The sequence below is a fragment of the Camelus dromedarius genome, chromosome 19 (assembly GCF_036321535.1).
Source record: "Camelus dromedarius isolate mCamDro1 chromosome 19, mCamDro1.pat, whole genome shotgun sequence".
NCBI lineage: Eukaryota > Metazoa > Chordata > Mammalia > Artiodactyla > Camelidae > Camelus > Camelus dromedarius.
The window spans coordinates 25465013-25487539 of record NC_087454.1 but is presented as its reverse complement, the minus strand read 5'-3'; the positions used below and the strand labels follow the sequence as shown (position 1 = coordinate 25487539).

The 22527-nt window shown below is 38.9% G+C and overlaps 1 protein-coding gene across 1 annotated transcript in view; it reads right to left on the bottom strand.

Annotated features, from left to right (window-relative positions):
• Positions 1-22527, bottom strand: part of DNAH8 (dynein axonemal heavy chain 8) — a 211713-nt gene that overhangs the window by 46871 nt on the left and 142315 nt on the right. The window contains exons 73-81 of the mRNA XM_010977286.3: positions 20934-21089; positions 16880-17035; positions 15201-15383; positions 12985-13090; positions 11075-11327; positions 10784-10974; positions 7156-7277; positions 6785-6903; positions 4994-5196 (exon numbers count right to left, since the gene is read on the bottom strand). Of these exons, the coding sequence (XP_010975588.3) occupies positions 4994-5196; positions 6785-6903; positions 7156-7277; positions 10784-10974; positions 11075-11327; positions 12985-13090; positions 15201-15383; positions 16880-17035; positions 20934-21089 (1489 nt within the window). The remainder of the gene's footprint in view (positions 1-4993; positions 5197-6784; positions 6904-7155; positions 7278-10783; positions 10975-11074; positions 11328-12984; positions 13091-15200; positions 15384-16879; positions 17036-20933; positions 21090-22527) is intronic.

The window sequence follows — 22527 nt, the reverse complement described above, 5'->3', positions numbered from 1 at the left end:
CTCTTCTTTTCCTAATTTCTTAAGATGGAAGGTTATTCATTTGCAATTTTTCTTCATTTTTAACATAGGTCAATAAATATTTGATACATTTTCTGAATGGTCCAGAGAAACTGGATTAATTGACATTAGAAAAGTGAGGAAGCTTTGCACTTGGGAAAGGAGAGGATCCCAAAGGACAGAGGCCATTGAGATAAGAGGCAGTGCAGGCTGAACTTCCAGAGAGGGTGAGGAAAGCTGCTCAGACATCATGATGGGGACTCTCAAGAGAAGGACGGATGCAGAGAGTGTTGTAGGAAGTGTTGTTTCGGCTAATGCAGCATAATTATTCTTCAGTGGATTGGGATTTGTTTTTTGTTTTTGTTTTTTTGTTTGCTTGTTTGGTTGGTTGGTTGGTTTTTTTGGCTTGTTGGTTATATTTGAGAGACTTTAGTAAGATTTCAATTGTTTTTCTATTCCTTTCCAAAATTAGGCTTGAGTCTCTTTCACTTTTCCTTTTTCTTTTTTAAAAAAACTTCAAAAAATCTAATTAAGTAATACATGTTTATAGTGAAAGCTTTGGAAGATACAGGAGAGTCTAAAGAAGAAAATGAAGATCACCAATATTCCTCCTTAGAGGTCTTCATTCTAACCTTTTTCGTATGCACAATCTGCAGTCACTTACCCGCATTTCAAAATTCAAAACATTCTGAAAACTCACAGTTTTGCTACAAAATCATTTTGGTGGCAAAAGCTGACCTGAATGGATAAGAGGCTATTTACAGTCTCTATTTATCCCTATCTTTATGAATATTAATAATTTCATCTGCAGTGTATTATATATGAAATACTATCTTTCTAAAAGCTGGAAAATTCTAATTTCTACAATGTATCTGACCCAAGGGCTTTGAATAAAAGATGTAGGCCTATCGATATTAAAAAATTATATATGTATAAGAATGCATATACATGTCATTTTATAGCTCTACTTTGAAAAAGTATGTTGTGACTATTTTGTCATTAAATACTATTGGGAAAAGTTTTTAATGGCGGTACAATGTTCCATCATGCTGATGCATTCCTGTCCATTCAGACACTACCCTTCTGTATATTTAAAACATTTTCAATCTTTCAATATTATAAATAGTACTAGATTGAACATCCTTGTATATGTATCTTGATGTGTATTTCTCAATTTGTTTTTATGAGAAATTTGTACATGTAGAATGGTTGGGACAAAGCACACAAATATTTTAAAGATTCATCATATATATATATATATACACACACACATATTCCTGGATTCCTAGAACTCCACCCTGTTACCTAATCACCAACCAATCGGAAGAAAGTCACACACCTTGCAGTCCTCAACCCAAATTTTGCCTTTAAAAACTCTTGCCCACAAAATCGTTGGGGAGTTTGGGTCTTCTGAGGATGAGCCTCCCATATTCCTAACCTGACCCTTGCAGTAAACCTTTCTCCCTTGCAATAAACTTTTCTTTGCTCCAAACTCCGGTGTTTCGGTTGGTTTGGACTCACTGTGTGATGGGCCCAGGAACTTGGATTCGACGACAGTTTGTGCTTTAATTTTATTTATGATGCTTTTGACACACAGAAGTTTTAAAACTTCATCCAGTCAAACAATCTCTTCCTCTGGCTTTGGGCTCTAGTATTATGATTAAGAAAATCTTAGCTACCTCAATAGTATCAATATATTCTTCTTATTCTTTTATAGTTTAGTTTAAATCATTAAAATGTACGTTAGAGTTTAATGTGAGGTAAAATTCTTTCTTTTTTTCTAAAGTTGACCTGCTATCCCAGCACTGTTTACTGACTAATCCATTTTCTTCCACTGATTTGAAATGTGAATCTTATCGCAGGCTAAGCTATTGTATATGCTAGAGTCTAACTTGGGGCCTTTCATTTTTCTTTATTGATCTGTTTACTCTGAGCTAGTCTACACTGACTAAATTATTGCCATTTGATAAAGTTTAAAAAATCTGATGGTGCCTGTTCCCATTATTCTTTTTCCTTTTCAAGCTTTCTTGGTTATTCTTGTCCATTTATTGTTCTAGATGATCTAAGATCTCTCTATTAACCAATTAGGGAAAAGATGCTGTTGGAATTTCCATTAGACTTGCATTCAATTTATAGATTAATTTAGAGACTATTGACATCTTTACAATATTGAATCTTTATACTGAGGCATGTGGTTTTAACTCTCCATTTATTCTATCCTACTTTCATGTCTCTAGGAAAGTTTTATAGTTCTCTTCTAATAGTTATTTTAAAGATTGTTTCTCAGTTTTACTTTTATTGCTACAGTGAATGAGATTTTTACATTTTACTTTCTAAGAATGTTCCATTGATTTTTTTTAAAAATTTATTCTTATTGGACTATCTTGTTAAATCTAATAGTTTTTCAGTTGATTCATTTGTGTTCGTTAGTTAGACAATTACACTGAGAGTAATGATAATTTTTGTCTCTCCTTACCAGTAGTTTCCATTTTTTATGATTCTTACAATACATTAGCTAGACCCTCCACAGCAATACTAAGTGAGAGCGGTGACAGCAGAATCTTTATCTTGTTTCTGACTTTAACGGGCATGTCTCTAGTTGTTCACCAGGAAGCATAATGTTGTTTGAAGTTCATATTCATTATCATATTGATATAATATTCTTCTAGTCCCACTTTTTAAAAGCCAAATACAAATGGTGAATTTTTATAAAATGCCTTTTTAGCACTTATCAAGGTAATTATATGAAATAACTTATGGAAATGTCTTTCACTTATTGCTATGATGAGATTTCTTAATACTGTCTCTTTCTCAGATGTATCCATGCATCCTACTTTGTCAAGGCACATTATTATTTTTTGCATGTTATTTTAATGTTACACTGAATTCTTCTTGCTTGCATTTTGGTTAAGGTCCTTATATTTATATCAGTAAGTAGGATCAATCTGTGGTTTTCTTTCTTTTTTACAGTGACTATCTTGGTCTGTTTTTGATATCAAGATAATGCTGTTCCCTTAAAGGGAAAACGTACCTCTTTTCTATGCTCTGGAATGGAATACAGCATGCAAAGGACTTACCAAAAAAATCATCCAAGCCCAGAGCCTTCGCTGAGGTAGTAATTTTAAAAACTTCTGGCTTCTGATTTTTCTCATCTTAATTATTGGTCTATTCAGGTTTTTCAACCTTTTCTGAGAAATTTTTATAAATTTGTATTTTTCTACAATGTTATCCATTTCAAAGAGATTTTAAAGATTAATGCCATCATTATGTACCGTTCTCTTACTACTTAAATTTTTTCACCTGTATACATTGTTATACTCATCTTCTCATTCCTACTTTGTATATTTGTGGGTTTGTATTTTATTTGTTTGTTCTCTTTCATTTGTGTTTGGATTCTGTTTTCAAACCCATCCTTCCTCCAGGACCCCTTTCTCACTTCACCCGGGCTCCTAGTAGGGTTTTCTCATGCTAAATCTATCTCTTTTCTCCCTCTTTCCCAGGCACTCAGTGCTTTTGTGCAGAATTTATTTGCTCCAAATTTTTCATTGCAGAGTCTGACAAGTTCCATAGTGAGAAGTTCTCCTTCTCTTTTCTACAAACATTTACTTGATCCAGTCCTACTCCTCAAGTCGCTGTCAGGTAACTGGTTAATTCATCCACTAAAGTCAGTGAGTGGGAATGAAAGAGAAAAACACTGAAGGTGGTTAATGAGACTTAACCATGAGCACCTGCCAATGGAATCTAGTAGCTCTTTGCATTGGGTATCAGTGTTCAGACAGAAGAAAGCGGCCATTCTAACTGAGTCATAAAGGACACAAATCGGTGTAGAGACAATTAACAGATCAAAGTCAGATAAGAAAGACAGAGTGAACACAGACCATGCTAACATCAGCTAAGGGTTTACAGTAACTTCTTAGTGCAGAGGGACATGCAGCAAATACTGGAAGATAATTAAATTGATTTACATCATGTTTATGTTAACTAGATATAAAACTCAAGTTTTATTTCATAGAGTAGATTTAGTGATTCATAATCAATCACTTTTATAATCTTTATAAAGACATAAGTGATTAACCCTATGAGGCATGGATATAGAGATCTGAACCTGGAAGACTGCAAATGGCAATTCTAGTAACATTCAGATTTTCAGAGGATGAAGAGTAAACCGCCCTCCTGTAAACAGCCATCCTATCAGAGATGGATGCTCTCCGCATCAGGCGAGTCCTTGTCCTTCAGTCCTGCTGACTCAGCCATTGCTCTCACAACTTATGTGTTTATAACTCCTCGCCCTGCCTCCTCCTCCTAGAATAACTTTCCTTCTCTCTCCCACAATTCCACCTGTAAAATGTTATCTATTTCTCAGATCCTACTCAACATATTAGCAATGTGGTGCTTTCCCCTAGATCCTGTGCAGTTTGAGTAGCTCTGGATCTTGTCATCGGGTGTGACTACATAACTCTGTTACAGCTGCTGTCATGGTGTCTTCTATTACCTGTTTACACGTCTGTCTTTCCCAGCTACTTTGTAGCTATCTCTCAGCTCCCTGAATCTAGCACACTGCTTATACTAAGGGGTTATAGAATGAAAGCATGAATGGATAAATCCCTAAATTACTATGCATTACAATAAAATGGTTACAGTTTTCCAATTTGTGACAAAATAGACTTTGCTGTAATTTTGTATAGACACGGCAATAAAATTTGCTCCCGTATGTTCATTCTTGCTAGTCCACTATCTGTGTAGTACGGAAATCTGCTTACAACTTAAAAAAAAATCAGTATATAGTAGATGAGTGTGTTCCTCTCTGCACAAAGATATTTATATCATACTCTCATTCTAGGAGAAATGAAAAGGGAAGAAAGAGGAAGCAGTTTGATATTTTTCTAACTCAGTTTTGTGCGTATATTTATAATAATCAGCTAAAAAAAACTATGAAAGGCAAAATCTGAAGCAAAAGTACAGAGGTTTGCTAAATTTCATAGATTGCTGATCATACCCAGCTTCAGTTTCTTGGCCAACGCGTCGATCTGAATTGTGGGATCGGATCCCATGGACAGTAAACATATCAGAGGTGTCCGTGTATCACTTTCTTCCCAGGTTTTCTCCAGATTTAAGATAACTGGTTCTGTGTACTTTTCTTCCAAAGACTCTGCAATGTATTTTCTTGCCTGAAAAACAGTACGGTCTGGGCACCAAGACCTAGAAATGCACACAAGTTAGAGGAAATAAACTCAGGGTTGTTTTTTTTTTTAATTCTATCTAATTCTAGGCACATAAAGAACATGGAGTTAATTAACACAGAGGTAACAAGCTAATCCTCCTTTAGGCAGAGGCATAAGAGGGATGGCAAGGTTTTCTATCCCTGGGGGAGTGTAAGTTTAATCACGTGGTTTTGACGCACTGGCAAGGAGCAGGACAGAGCCAGTCTAGGCAGTGGACTTAGAAGTCAACTGATCCAAGTGTTTCATTTTCAGAAGTAGCAGCAATTACTCTATAGCTTTAACTAATTTTCTTTTTTCTTTTAAACAATGATTATCCTTAGTAACTAGGCTATCAGCCTCATGTAAGCAATTCCTCATTCAAACTAACACACAGGAACACATTCATTCTTTGACAATCATTTACAGAGTGACTCCTTCACGTTGGTCCCACTCTTGGTGCAGGGCACTCAGCAGGGACACAAGGGAGAGGTGGCCTCTGTCAGCTCCAGTACATGATGGGGGCCGACCTGCTGCACACTCTGGGGTTCTGCAGTCTCCAGGGGGACATCAGTGCGCCAAAGGTGTCAGAAGGAGCTTGATCAGCAAGAATTTATTGAATCCCATCTGTGTAGCCTGCACTGTAGCACATTCTACACACCAGGACATGAAATAAATGTCGTTTGATACTTTTAGATCACAGACAAGCTCTGCAGATTCTTACTTGCTAGCAGATTACACTATTCATTTGACATAGATTAATTTTTAAATGATGGATAAGAGATAAGAGACATCTATTCCAATAAAAACAAGTAGCTCTTTCCCACTCACTGGGTCACGAGGCCCCAGTCGCTGATCGCTCTGATTGCTCTCCAAGAGTTAGAGCATGCAGGAAACAACTTCTTCTAAGAAAAAACTCACGGATATCACATTAAGGGAAGACAAAAACTACTCCAAAATAATCCTACATCTTTTTGTTATCCTTTTGGTGGTTTCATCTCACCCAACTGCATCCTCCTGCCTTGCCCACCAAACACATACCCACCCCCGCCCATACACACTATCTTCCAGTACAGAAGCCCTCTTTGAGCTATTGCAACCTGAGAAAATGTGAAAGGTGAGAAGGAAAAGAAAAGAAAAGGAAGAATGCTCTTCCTCAATATCAATTTCAAACTTCTGCTTCCATTTTAACAGCCAAAACAACACTTATACAACATTTCAATAGCACAGTATTCTTGGTTTTAGCTTAAAAACAAATTGCTTTGTAATTTTGTGAGATCCATTCTTTTTAACAAGTAAATTCAACAATTAATGATTCACTCAATGGTAAATGAGCCAAGTGAATTGTAAGAGTATATCTTTCTCTGTTTTGCTAAAAGCACTATCACTAATACGTTGTCAAAATATACCCTTCACCATTTCATTTGCTTGTTAAGGAACCAAAGAATTGCCATCCAAAACTTCAAACTGGAAGCACACATATTTATTACAGTAACTACTGGGACATAGTGAAGTAAACTCACTGAGGTGGAATCTAATTTGACACTACGATGAGTGATGCTTCTAGTTCTGATAACACCTATTCTCACCTGATAAGTAAAAGTTTGCGGCAGGTATCTAGCGAGTCGTTGTATCCATCAGGGATGATTTCCTCCTCTGGAGCATCTTTATCAAACCAGCTTTTCCATCCCTTCTCATTACGAGATATCTAAAGCAAACACGCTAATTAGCAAGCCTCAGGAATATATCCAATTAAAATTGAATAACCTAAGAAGGTTATTCTTTATAAGGCAGATAACTTTTTAAACATAACCACAGTGTTTACATTTAGAGCCTAAAGCTACCCTACTGTGGTGACTTCTTTGGGTGAAGGATTTGTCACCAGGAGGCCCCAGTTTAAAAGGCCCAGGTAGGTGTGCTTGGGTTTACAGGTCTGTACTCTTTCCCAGCCCTTTATTACCTGGTTCATAATTTCTGCAAATTGCGGAAGTTTACTCAGTTCCACAAGATTCAGCCAGGTCATATCGAGGATCCAGCGGAATGGTTTGGGAGGGCAGGCTTTCAGATCCAGGGCTGCTCCCCCTGAGGAAAGGCATCAGTGGGAATCAGGTCAGCTTGTGCTCGGTTTTTCAGAAATTTATTTTCCAAATAATAAAATGAGATAAGCATATTATAGGGAAAAAGTGGGAAAATTGGAAAATAATCACATTACAGAAAATGAGGTTATCTTTTTTTGGTACGGTTTCTTCCAGTCTTAGTGATTTACATCATCTTATACAGATAGTAACTCCCTGTCATTTTTCCCTGCAAAGAATTTTTCTCTGGTGGTTGCAGATGTTTGCTTTTTATTGTTTTTTTTAACCATCTGAAATTTACAATTTTGATATCAATGAATATAGGTTGATCTTTTCACGTATGATTTTAAAAATCACTTCTCAGTCATCACTCCTCCAGAAGTTTAATATTTAATACTATTTTTTACCAGGTTAAAAAGATGGATAGATGGGTAGGGGGAGGGAGGGAGGGAAAGAGAAGAGCAGTATAACACATCGGTGGGTTTTTAAAGGGGTAATCAATGCTCAAACCATTTGTTCACTCATTTACTCAACAAATATTCTCTGAGCCACCTCTATCCAGCGTATTCCAGGCACTGGGGATAAAGCAGAGGAAACCGAACAAGTGGAGGATGTGAGTGATAGCACTCGTTTGTATTTTGAAGCAGATCACAAGTCAAATGAGCACATCCAAGACATGTGATTATATCTTGAATTTCAAAATTCCTCTGCTGCATGTCTTTCTTTAGTAATGTTTTATCATAATAATGCCAGCTCTGTAGTTTAATTCAGATGTATGCAAAACAGCGGTTCTTGACCTTTTAAGTCTCATAATCCTCCTGAAGAACTCATCAAATCCCTCCGCTTCACCTATCAACCCTTGGGCACAAACGGAGATGGTGAGGGGATGGAGGGGATGCAGGTCTCTGCTCTCCCCTCCAGCGTCTTCCTGAGAAGGTGAACAAGCCAAGGTCCTCCTTTCATGTCAACCCTTTAGCTCCACCATGGGGTCAGGGGCTTTCAGTGCCACAATGCTTTTAGAAGGTGTAAACCTTCTTCCACCAACACCACGCACCACCCTTTACCCCCAGCAACCCTAGGAAAGAGAAAGCCTTATTCTAGCACCATTTCTGCTAACACTGAGTTTACTGTGGGAGAGGCAAGGCCTAGAGAAAGTCACCTGCAGATTTAAGGGATTCTGTTCCTCTAACACAGAGACAGACTCGTCCCTTTTCTTCTTGGTTGTTTCCAGAAAAGAAAAATGATTTCATGTGACCATACACTTCAAAGACATCAGGAGAGGCCATTTAACCTACATCAGTGTTTCCAACGCATCATGCACCTAAACTAACCCAGAACAGTCACAGCCCACCCTACTCCTCCATATATCCTGGCTCTGCCATTTGCTAGCTGCACAAACCTGGACAAAGAATTCAATTTCTCTCAGTTCCCTTTCCTGTCAAATGGGTGTAATAATAGAATCCATTGGCTGTGGACTGTGGCTATGAAGATTAAATGAATTAATGTATGTAGAAAGCTAACAACAGTCTTGGCCCACAATAGGAGCTATGTAATCATTAGCTCTTATTTTGACATTAACTCCCTTGTTTTGGAAGACTCGGGTCCAATCCAACCTGTAAGGCAAGAGAAGACCCCCTAAGGTGTCTTTTTGTCCATGGTTTATGACAAAAGAAAGATGGTATCTTTCTAAAATAACCAGGCAGGGGAAATAGGTATATCAATTACTCTATAACACAGGAGTGCCCCTGGTATCTGTTTCATTTTTCAAAGTGTTCTGACATTCTTGCTTGAAGAAGAAAGTCAAAGGCACCTTCCATATATTGCAGAAAATAAGCAGAAATTGATACAGAGGGAGTCACTCTTGGGAAATCAAACATTTCTGTTATGATAAATAAGTCTTTCTTCTTTCTCCCTTAACTATTGAGTTCAAAATGATAAAAAAAAAATCTAAGGGCCATATTTGTTAACTTTATAAAAAACATTAAAAACAAAGTCTTATCATCTTTAAAAAAATAGTTTGGTCAAAATGTAAGCCAGTTCAAAACTAATATAAACTGTACAATAAATCAGCTTTGATTTTTTAAAAACCGTTTACTGCTGTGCTGACTGTACTTCTGACAATCAACCTAACGTAAAATTCCAAATTAATCTTCTAAAGCATTGCTCTGCTCATGCTACTTCCCTGCTCATAAAGCATTCAATGGCTCCCTATTGCCAACAAAATTAAATCCAAACTCCTGACTGACCCTCCTAAACCTATACAATCTGGTTCTCCCTGACTCTCCAGTTTTATGAAATGGGGTCATAGATGTGCTCTAACCACAACCCAGATGTGCAGCCTTCTTTATTTTCTGTGACAAATCAAATCCTCCTCATAAATTCCCTCCCCACAGTGTTGCTGTGTTTCTCAGTCTCCTCTGATTTACACACTTTCTCTCAAAGCATCCAGTCTCTTTCAGGGAATAGCTCTGGCTTGGCTAGGTGTGCTGGGTGAGGAGAGGCGTGGGGTGGGTTTGCGACTTGATGGGGATGATGACTCAGATCTGCAGGCTGCCCCCTATCCCCTACTTGTCTCAGTCCCAGGCTGGGATCCTCTGAGCTATGACCAATCCTACCTGAACTACCGGGGCCTTGGGTTGCTATCCACAGAGGCTGGTCCTTTGTCTCTAGTTACAGAGTTCCCTTGCCTTACAGCTTCTTAGTTTGGACCCCAGGCCCTCGCTGTGCACCAGCCCTCTCAGCATTTCCATATCCACACTCCTGCCTGCCCAATTTATCCATCTACCCACCCCCGTCTGCCAGTGCTGCAATGCAGATTCCATGCTGGATGTGGCTCTGAGCAGAACACAGGGGAAGCTCCTACCTGGTTGAGTGCCCGGAACCCTCTTCCATCCGCCCTTCTTTTCCCCAGTTATCTTCATCTGCATTAGGAGATTGTTATTTCTCTTAAAACAATGTCTGGTTTATCCGTGTATCCCAAACACTGCTAGTATGGTGGGTTTGCACAGTATGTGCTCAGTAAGTACTTGTTTACTTGAATTGAATGAAAATACCACACTTCTGTCTTCTTAATTACACTTTTAACATGGAGATAAGCAATGAACAGGATTAACTTCAAACATGACACAAGAGTGTGCCTTTTCTACAGTCTTCAATGTCATTATAATCCCTTGCTCGAGGAACTGCTCCCTCGCAGTAGAAAGCACATCACCCAGATCCTTCCCTTTGGCATTCAGGTCTCCTACTCACGAGCAGCAATGCTCAAACTGAATCTAATTATATAACTGAAAATCGCAGAGTTAACACAGACCTGAGAAATCATCTTGAGTTAACCAGAGCAAAATGAATGGAAGTCAGGAGAAAGAAAAAAAAAAAAAGAGGTACAGACAAAGAACTTCACTTCCATCAGAATTGAATTCCTCTCTGCATTACAAGAATGGGTCTACCGTACATCAAAGAGCTTATCAAAAGCAATCTCCTTTACACAGCACATCCATCTCCCAAACCCTTCACCTTTAATGAGAGCTTGAAACTCTTTATGCTTCACTGTTTCTCTCTGAAGATCGATCTTTAAGGTCATGAGCAGCACAAAGAGGAACTTGTGGTTCTCGTACAGGCCCCTGACAGAGTACGTGAAAACTTCATACGTCAGATACTCGATAATATTTGTAATTCTCTTTTGAGGTAGCGGAGACTTCTCAGATCTGCAATATGTTTTAAAAATCAAAGGAGTATGAATCCATTTCTAAGAGACTCGGAATACACACAAACCCTGGGGGCAGGGGGGATACAGCGAGGCCCCACCTGGCCATGGACTGGTCAAACAACTTCAAGAACTGGGCCAGTGAGGTCTGGTACATGATGTTGACCATGCTCATCTCTGTGATGAGGAAGTAGAGGATGCTGCCGCGGGTGGCGGCAGGCCGGAACTCCTCCTGAGCCATGTTAATCTTGATCTCCGTTTCCGCGGCCACGTGTAGCTTTTCACTGACTTCCGCGGCTGTCTGCTTGGTGGTGCGCAGGACGCCGATGAGAGATTCGTCATCGACCAAGGAACCTAAGAACCAAACAGGAGAACTCCAGAACACAAGATGGGAAAGACGCAAAGTGAGATGCATCACTTCTGCCATCACCCCGTGAATTTCCAGCTGGACTTCTTAAAAGCCCACAGGGTGGAGGGGCAGAAACGTGAGACACCAAAAGGCTCCTTGTCCAACGACCATCCGAGACCTGAACCCTTCTAAACATTCCTGCCCAGGGGTTACTCCCTACTCTGCCTGAGAGTCTGAGAAAGGCAGTTCTCAAGGCAGCCCTCAAGACTGGTCTTCAGACGTCTGAGGAACACTTCCGTCTTCCGCTGTTTGTTCTGTGCGGAGGCTCTTGCCTGCCTCCGTTATCATCTTGGTGGCTCCCCTCACGGGGTCACGAGCTCTTCCTTCCCGCCTGTCTTACAGCCCAGCTTGCAGGGAAGTCGTACATTCTTTACTCCTGCCTTAGTACAGCCGTCCTTGCCACTGAGAACTCTGGTCCTTCTGTGTCTCTAACGAGTATATTGGGAGATTGCATTAGTGTTTGCCCAGGAAGAAAAATCCTGATTTTTTTTTTTTTTGAGTTTTACCCTTCATTATTGTTTTTAATAGAATGGCATGTCTGTGCCAATAAACTCAATTTTAATATACAGAAAGACGCTTTGGACGTGCTGAGCTAACAGTCACCATGTCTGCAGGGAGCAGTGAGTGCTCCAGCCTACCCGAGAAGTCTGGAGGGCAGGTGAGTGCTACGCAAGGTGCTGAGTTACTCTGTCCGGCATGCTAGGTCCCTATGGAAGATGTGATTAACCTCACAGGAGAGGGTTGTGGATCCAGAACACTCTTGGCTGGATCATAGGAGGAGCCCTCTGTCAGTCCTCTTTAGTAATATTTAGCATGCCCAGAGACATCCACATGGTTGGGAGATGTCACGGATCAAGAGGCAAACTTCACCAGCACAAGCAGTGCAATTAAGGCAGATAAAAGGGCTTTTCCCTGAGGTCACCTTAAAGTGCTAGAGAGTATTGTGAGAGTAACACTTAAGATTTTTTTTTTTATATCCAAGGGTTAAAGTGCTGTTGGGAAAAAATCATTATTAGATTTCTAATGAATGGTAGAATTTAGGTTGCTATAATTTGCCTACTATAGAGCCATACATCCCCAAATCAGGAAATCAGGAGGTCATATGATGACCTGACTGTCCAGAGGAGAGCCTATCTCTGACTTCTAGGTGGGAGGTCTAAGACAAGTCCAGAGTGACTGGGCCTTGGCTGCTCAAGTGTCTCTGACAGGATGACACACATCATAACTGATGTGGCAATTGCATTTCAACACCAAATGACAAAGTCAATCTAAAAAAACAAAAAAATAGATTGAGCACATTAGTTTTCTTCGGGCTAGGCAAATTAGCCTATTATGAGTTACCAAGCTCTATTGGGAGCCCTTATTTTTCTCAGGAGAGAGCAATTATATCAAGAAAACTGTGCTATTATCAAATGCTCAGACTCCAGTTGCTAATTCAAAAATCAGATTCTCTTTAATGTCTAGATGGAAATTGCCTCGCTTGTTTCTGCATTGATAACTCAACTGTTTCTTAACATCTGTAATCATGAGGGCATTGAAAAGAGGGTACAAGAAATCCTTATTCAGAATCCATCATGTGATTACTTCTTAATAACACAATACCTTTTGTGGCACTTAATTTGTAGAGGAGGTTATCTTCAAGTTCTTTCATCTTCCGCTTATTAAAAGTCACATCTTCCAAAAGTTTAACCCTCTCAGACTCTAACTCCTGTTATTAAAAAACAAATAACACCAGAACTGTAATTACCAGTTATTATGGTAAATCCAACTTACCAGTGTTTGTTATTCCTTTTTAAGAGTTTAAACCAAAGTGCCTTTCAAATGACAAGAAATTATCATTGTTAGTTAAATCTGTCTATCTGTATTTTTGTTTCTCTTTTGTTTTAAAAGTTATGCCCACTAGCATTAAGTTTCCATTGAGATAACTGCTAAAATAATTTTGCTTAGCTCTCTTCTCAGCTCTAAACTTATTTAAATTAGGGTATCCCATTCTCTTGGCCTTGTTCCCACACACTGCCTTAGTGCAGATAAATGCTAACTTGCAGTCAGAAGTAGTAGAAACAAAGAGGCATTAATGGCAAGAAACCGAGAAGCTACTGAAGCCAAGTGGAGGCCCTGGGTTGGGACCTGACTAGAGGGACACCACATACCCAGTGTGACACAGCAGGTTGCCAATACAAACCCATTTTCCATTGCTTTGCATCTCCTTCTACCAGATGGGCTATATTGGATGTATGGAAGGTATGTATTTTTCTACATAAATGATGTATTTTCAAAATTATACTTTCAAAAAGTTCCAAACTATCAGAAAACTCACAAGACTGGTACAATGGACTTTCATGTACCCTTCCCCTAGATTCTTCAAATAACACTTTGCAGAATTAAATCAGTCCTCCTGCAGATTAAGTGTGTCATTTGTTTTTTTCTAGCAAGGTTGGTGTGAGCATTGTAGTGCATCTCTCGAGGAGGAAGCTGAGGCCTAGGAGAGTGGGTGTGGGGGGCTCTGGGGACATGGAGGGTAGTCTACCTTAGACAGTGCTGTGGCCTACCTTCCAGAAGTTAGTGTAGCCTGTACGGGGGATCTGGACCAGTGAGGCATCCTCTCGAACAGACCTACAGCAGCAGGTAGACCATGAAGGAAGGACTAATCTTCAACAGTTGACACCATGTGGCCCTAAGAGGTTATGGAGGGGGCCCATGCTCTCTGCCTGACTGTGGAAGTGAGATGATGCCCTCTCTAGATTGTAGAAGCCCTAGGAGTTTGTTAGAAACTATTATCAAATAGTTAATGAGAGTGGAAGCAGGGCCTGGGCCTCTTCACTCCACCAGACTGGCCTGGCCGCCTTTCAAGGGCCTGCCCCAAGTTAGCCATCTCTTAACCAGGTAGGATTTTACTTCTCATTTTACTGAGTCCTCTATTTCTTTGGTGTCAGTATCATTTCTCTTTCCCTTTTTGAATGTCTTTCCTCTGTATTTGTAGCCATGTGTCCGTATCTCTTCCTTTCCTCCTTTCCTTGTCAAGTCTTCTACTATTCTTTTCCGCAACCTCCCATTTTATGCCTCTCTGGTCTCTGTATTTCTAACCTTGCCTTTTCCTTGAGCCATTAATACTAAAATCAGTGGTATTTAAGCAATTATAAACTTTCTCAGTTTCTATGGAAATGTATTTTATACAATGCAAGTATATAAACATTTTATATGTAACATTTAATGTTTTCTGAGCTTTATCTTAAAACTTAACCTTCTATCAGTCTCTTAAAATCTTCCAGCCTTAAGTTGTTCTTTGCTTTATTAGAATCCTCAATTATTCTTAATTTCCCTGCTTCAGTGCAAATTTATTTAATTAAAAGTATGGTTCCCTATATCATGAGATTATCAAGTTGCAGTACTATCAATTCCAATCAAGTATTATCAATTACTATTGTAGCGTAGTAGTTGAAACTACTACAATGGTAATAACACTGATTCAGAGCGATTTCTTTTTCTCTAGGTTCATTGTTTTATTGAAATTTTCAGGTGTACCCAAGACTATGCATTTATAGGGCTATAGATATGAAAGTCAATGTACCCAAAGCTTTAAAGTCAGAAGTAGAAAGAGTGGTGTGTGTGTACATGTGTGCTTTTGGGGTTGAAGAAGATGTGAGTTACATGATTTCTTAATAGGAATTAAGACTACAAAACAAATAGCTATGCTAACAAAGGTAAATGTGATTTGCTTAATTTTTTCTTTTCCATATACTCAACAATTTCCCAATACATTTTAAACGTTTATTATAGTTTATTATAAGTAGAAGTTCTTTACCTTGAGAAATTATTACCTGTTTCTCTGTTAGAATTACCCTCCTTAGTAACTGATTCTCAAGTCCTTTCATGGTAACAGTAAAATCAATGACTGATGTTTTAGCATTGATCTCAGGGGTAAAGGCAGGGTTTGGTAACTTTGTTGTTATATAAAGTTTAAATGTATCCATGATATCACATTCCTTATCACCGACTTTCACCTATATCAATTCAAATATTAAATTTTAAAAGCAGCATAAAGGACAAGACAAGGAATTTGGGTTCATTTTAGTAGAGAATTTACCAAAGGTCAGTGCTGTAAAAATTAAATGAATTGCAAAAATCAAGTTGTAAAATTATAATCACTTATCTTAAATAATAAACCTATTCCTGTAGAATAATTTAGATTTGTGTCCTGCCTGAAAATATTTTTAGCCATAACACCAAGCAAATTAAATGAAAAAATTTACCCAAAACATATGTTGATAAAGGAAAACTCAGATGCATCTAAAAATCTGTTTTTCCCCACCTGAGGAAATTGTTTCCTACTATGGAAATTTGTTGTGTTTATAAGAAGTGTTCTTTTTTTTTTTTTTTTTTTTTTTTTTGCATTTTACAGACATAGCTGAAGCACATTTCACAACAGAAGGGGTTCATGATATTTACAGAGAAAAAGATGCCAATTTTTTTTTTTCCAGAAAGACAGCACTTATCTTAAACACTACAATTTGCAGTATATTAAAAACAACCCGGTTTGCCATCTAAAACTCAGGTGGAAATTATAACATTTTTAAATGATATAGATTTTTAATTAATTTTAATTCTGTATGTGATTGACAACCACGTAACTAAGGCACTAATTCTCAGGCACCATGGCCCTCACATGGAAAATAAGAATCCGGGGTCTTTTAAAAGATCTTTAGGAGCGAAGATACTACAACCATGCTTGGCATATTAAATACGGTATGCAAAAGAATTCACATTATGAAGAAAATTTTTCTAAATAAATATATCTTTGTTTAATGAGCAATTTGGCATTCTTTACTTATTCACTGATATTCTTGAAATTTCGTTGTCCAAGGCAAAAAAATCTCAATCAGAAGTGCTGTCACTTATCAAGAAATAAAACCAAAGAAGCTAAAAGAATGAAAGCAATTAAAAAAGAAACACTTATATTGAAAACAATTCATGTTATCACTAATGATTGGGAACGGTACTCCACTGCTCCCAGCAAAGTCCATGAGTTTGGATTGAAAGCTAATAAAGAGAGAAATAAAATCGATGTCCGTAGACTGTACTAAAATGCCATTTCTCCAGTGAGGAAATGCAGGTTTTATTGTATAGATGTATATATAGCTTGAAAACCAACTTTCTCAGACCTGCTAAAATATACATAATTTATGTGTAACACTAATATATTATTATTGTAACCAACCATGCCTTTCCTTAATATGTTATTTAGTTTCAGCTAAATGGCTATGGTTACCAAGGTATTGTTCTCCCTCTGTATTTCTTATACACAATTTTTTTAAAAAAGGAAGCACTGAATATGAGTTTGGAAATAATTTTTCCAGCATGTCAAATACTATCACCTGAAAGAAACTGTCTTGGCTGCTGTGCTCAGAAAGATAAGTAGATGTCACCATTGTTCTTTTCTTTTTTTCCTTCCCTTTCTTTTTTTTTTTTTTTTTTCTTCCTTTCTTTTTTCGAAGCTCACCTTGAAAGTGGTGCCTGATTTAATGAAATTCTTTTCTAACACATTATCTAGGGCTGGATCCAGCTCTTCGCGAATGTCCTCAACGAGAAGGGGTCGGCCCAAGGAAAGACTCTCCTCCAAGTGTGTGCGGAAGTATTTATGGTTCAGAGATGTCACCTAAAAATAAAGAGTTCATTGCTATATAAATGTTACAAAGAATGTAACATTCCTAAGTGGAAACCAGGAGATACATTGGACAAGTGACTAAGAACTGTAAGGGCTGTACAGGAAGCCTTACTTATAAAAATGGAAGTAATGAACAAAAATTAATTTTCAAAACTTGATGGGTCATGACTTTGTAGAGCCTTGAGCGTGTAACGTGGGTCCCTCCAATCAAACGAGGAGAATCAAGTGATATTCCTTAAGTGGATGTCAGAGCTCTGCTCCTTCACATGGAAGAGAAGCAATCAAGGATTAATTAATCCTTTTAAACTTCCATAACTACAATCACTCAGAGAAAGGAAAGTAACTTAACTTATTTGTGATATTCATTTATCTTCTCAGGACACCTATGAGATGAATAAGTGATTTTAAAAATAAGTGTAGGAGTTTCAGAAGTGATACACTGAGTCAAACCAAGGGTACACCCATGTATTCTGTCTCTAACAGTGGCATAACATAAGAATGCGAAACTTTGCACAAAATCAACCTAAAAGACTATACATTCACTTTTGTATTCTCACATTTTCAAAAAAATTTAGAATTCTGAATGCCTGCTGGGCGTCTCCCATTTTTAGATCAATGTTTGTGATTAGTTAAAATAGACACATTGGGCCAGCTGATCTTTGCATCAGCCAATTGGTTTTGAAACTCTTACTTCTCCAGTGACCCCTCCCCTGCCCAAGTCTGAGGATTCCCAAAGGTCCAGTCCTCCACTCTACCTGCTTATCCTCTAGTCTCTGAATTCAACTGCTGCCTTTGTGCTACTGTGAGTGCTGATCTTCAAAGGCAAGGAAGACCTACTGGGACAGCGGGCGATCAGGAGAGTGAAATTGAAAAATACTATCTCTCGCTTGCAATGAAAAAAGATGTGGAATTGAAAAATTAAATAAGTCTGCCTTTGTCCTGTTTTGGTTTAAAAGGAAATAACTGAAACAAAAAATCCTGCACACGAAGGAATTTTTTCCCCCAGGGTGGGTCGCTTTATTTACATAAATGGTGTGCTGTGAAAGACCTTACTATGAGTTGATAAGGTAAATGAATCTAAACAAAGAGCTCTAACTAGCTTATTTAAACAAGATGAAACAAGGACCCAAGAGACTAAATGTAATTGTCCTGCTCTATTCCCCAAGAAGCAAACTCTGCTTTTGTCATGCCCTTCCCAAGTGTGATGGTTAATTTTATGTGTCAACTTGACTGGGCTAAGGGGTGTCCAGATAGCTGGCAAACATTATTTCAAGGTGTGTCTGTGAAGGTGTTTCTAGAAGAGATTAGCACGTGAATCTGTAGACTGAGTAAAGAAGATGGCCCTCACCCAAGTGAGTGGGCATCATCCAATCCATCGAGGGCCTGAACAGAACAAAAAAGGTGGAGGAAGGGCAAATTTGCTTTCTGCTTAGGCTGAGACATGCATCTTCTCCTGCCCTTGGACATCAGCTCCTAACTCCTGCGACTTCAGACTTGGACTGGGACTTCCACCATTGGCTCCCATGGTTCTCAGGCCTTCAGGGTTTGGACTGGAACTACACCACTGCCTTTCCTGGGTCTCCAGCTTGTAGATGGCAGCTCCTGGGACTTCTCAGCCTCCATAATCCCATGAGCCAGTCCCTCACAACAAATCTCTATGCATCATCTACGTCCTTATCTACATCTAGATATCCTTTCTGTTCTGTTTCTCTGAGAACACTGACAAGTACATCAAGTAAAGAGGTACTAACTTTTAAATTGTCAGTGTATTAAAGATTACCTTTAACCATCTTCGGTATCTTCTGTAAACTTGAAATAATACCTTGAGGAGTCAGAACTTCAGGTTTACTTCACTTGACTTTTCTCATGTGGAGATGCTACATGGTAGCCACCACAAGAGCCTGTATCACCTGCACAGGTACGCTGGAGCTGGATGCACTTTACAAGGTGGTCAGTGAACTCTTTATAGGGGAGTTTAGTGAATACAAATACATTCTCCTTCCAGAAGTCACGGCTGTAGGTCCTAGAGATGGCCTTGGCAAAGCTGCCAAGGTGGAATGCAGCCCTGGACATAAAAATCATGTTTTGCTTTTCATTTATGAAGTGTTTCACTTTTCATTTGGTCTTCCTTCCCAGGCAAAGAAATAATACTTTTGTTTCATTCTGTTTTCATTTATGTGTGTTTGTGCATGTGCTTATCTGCCTATTCAGAAAAACAGTTTTCTGAGGAAAAAGGCTACAATTCAGTCTGCTTGCATCCCAGCAGTTGATGTATTTTAAAATAAGGACGTGTCTCTGGCTCATTTCTGTTACTTCCTCAGGAAGGTTCTTGGGACTGGGTTGCATCAGGAAGGATGCTGACCGAAGGCTGTCAATGAGTTTAACGTGAAAATGGAGAGACAAAGCTGTGATCAGGAAAAATAAGAACAAGCATAATTGGCCAGGGAAGGCCAGAGGAATGAGGAATGAGGACAAGTTACAGCTGAGCCAGATCCGGGAAGCTAAGTCCAGGAGCAGGAGTGCTCCATACTCACCACTCACGCACTTGTGTGTGTGCAGGTCCTCGGAAGCCGCACTCCCACTAACTCCATTTCCCTTAACTCTTCCCCTCCACTTACACTCTCTGATCCTTTCCAGGATTTCTCTGGGATGTCTAAGTTAACACAGACCGGAGCAGTAACGAGGTAGGAGTATCCTGGGGTGCTCCTGAGTGCTAGGCAGTGTCCACCTGCCTGCAAAGCCCTGATCTCAGAAGGAAATCTTTCAACATTTCACTATTAAGTATGGTGTTGGCTTTTTGTAAATACTCTTTATCTAATTAAGGAAGATCTCTCCTAATCTTAGTTTGCCGGACATTTTATCATGAACATGAAAAAACCAAGTGCTTTTTTTGCATTTATCAAGGTGACCACCTGATTTTTCTGGGTTTGTTTTTTCCCCCCTATAATGATGACACACTTTGATTAAATCAATTCAATAAATATCAGAATGACTACCCTATTTAAAGAAACGTGCAGAAAATACAAAGATGTTGTAAAACCACAAACCTGGCTAACAAGACCTTTATGGTACAGTCAAGATAAAAGACAAACATGCAAAGAACAATAATTTAACACAGACTCTTAAGTCCACAATGGAAGTACAAGTTGTGTAAGGAGTCAGGACAGGCTATATTAAGCTGGGGACTCAGATAAGCCTTGATGAAAGTCACACTGGATGTGGACTTTGGAGAATGTTTAAGATTTTTATTGCAGATGTAAGTAAAGTGAGCACTAGGGTGGAGAGGACACTCTGGTTAGTAGACATAGTACAAGCAAAATATGGATCCAGAAGACATAGAACTGGGAACAGTGTCTAGGAAACAATGAACGGTCCAGTCCATATTGGTAGCTGAACTGAAATATCAATGTAACAAGATCCCCAAAGGGGCCAGGGATTTTGGAACCCTGTCCTCGTCCATCTCCACCTTAAGATGAACACCTGGGTAGACTCCAAGTCCAACACTGGACTCTAGTATGCTATGCAGTAGTACTACCAAGTGCCAAGCTAGGCTGGCACAGACAGCCTTAAACCGAGGAATCAAGTCCTATTTTTGTTGTTTTACTATAAGCCCAAACCCAAGGCCCAGAATAAAAGCCACATCCAACAATGGCAAATGCAACAGAACCAGGGAAAAGGACAGAGAGAAGGAGAGTGAGATCAAGAGAGAGCACAAAAGAGAGAAAATAATTAGAGCCTTGGCCTCAAATCAGTGTTTCAAAACTCAAGGGTATAAATTAGCAAACAACTATCATAGAGATGACAACTTTATGACTGACAGATTCAATTGAAACTTTGGGAAAACTTCATAATTTCAAGATTACTTTCCCATGCACCAAATGGCACATACCTGCAAGTCATTTTCTTTTTCCTTTGATTTAATCCAAGTTTTGCCTTGAGTTTGTGGATCTATGAGGAGTGGGTATCTGGTGGCCTTTGTCACAATGATGCCATTCTGAATTGAGAGGTCATCTCCTGGTAATCCCTGCAGCCCCCACTCACCAATCTGACAGGAAATGGATGTGGCCATTCAGAGGAAAACAAGAAGGCTTTCGTTAGTAATTAATAGTGCCATGATATAAAAGAATCTAAAATTTGGACATTTTTTTCCACTGAGGATAGGTAACAAATACCTAGGAAAAGAAACTAAACTTGTAAATGTGAGCCAAGTAATATTAAATTAAAAGAAACAAATTTATCATCTAATAAATCCTTTCTCTAGAAACCCAAGGCTAGGTTAAACCTTTTACATTGTGTTTTCATACTTATGAGGAAATACTGTAAACTGACTGCATGTTAAACCTGATTTGAAGATTTTAAAGCATGGTTGCTGAACATTAGGAGAACACAGGGACTTGAAATATGGTGAGGCTGGGTGGGTGGTGGGATCCAGATGGACTAGAGGTAGCAGAGATAATGAATACACTGAGAAGACAGAGAAGGTAAGCCCTAAGGGTTAAGCCTCTGAAACTTCCCCTTCCTGCTCTTTGGTTCTGCTTACATGGGGGAAGGGGGACCACACAGCTGGAGGCAGAGAAATCATGGGAGAGGAGATATTATACTGGCAGGAACTCATCGATGACATGTTTCTTAATATTTCCTTTCAAAATCAAGAGGGAACTGCCAGCCTGGCTCCAAGTGGTCAATAAAACCCAAGATCCAATGAACCAACCAGCCTCCACCTTCATTAAATTATCCCAGTTCCCTGAAAGGCCATAATCAATAAAGAATATCCTGGTCCACTTTGCCTCGCCTGTTCCCAGTGCATCTCCAGTACGTCAGCTAGTCCCTGTAAGGACCAGGTGAACATTGTTTAAATGGAAAAGATTATTTTTTAACTTTAAATAGAGATAACTTGAAATTAGTAGCATGGCTTCCCTAAAGAAACTGCAACTGGGGACCATATTTACATATCAAAAAGCAGCTCGTGAATACAAATTGCCTGGAAAGCACCTAATACCGCAGGAGCTCTGTTAAGATATACCGAAAATTGACAGTGGCATCAAATTCCCAGCAAGGAAGGTTAGTGTAGCAGCCAGCGTGAGCTATTAACTCAGTGACGACAGAATGTGCTATTGTGTTATGCTGTTGAACATTATAAAAAAATGGTTAATGACCGGAAGAAAGTTAACAATACCAGTACTTTCGGCCGAGCTAAAGCCTACATTTTCCTAGAATGTTTGTAAGAGAGAGTGACTTAATAGGACTGGTGTAAACAGTGGTGGCTTTTAAGAAGAGTTCAGTATTAACAAGCCTGTAACTCATAAATGATCTTTTAATTTATAGTGATGCAACCGGTATTAATTTGAAAGCAAGATTTCCTAAAATGCAAAGCAACTTTTATATCACAAAGGAAAAAAAATTCTTGTAATGCTTTAGCTTTTTCAAAACAATCCTTTCAATTAAATGAAAAAAGAAAAAATCAGGTGTCAAATTACCTTGAT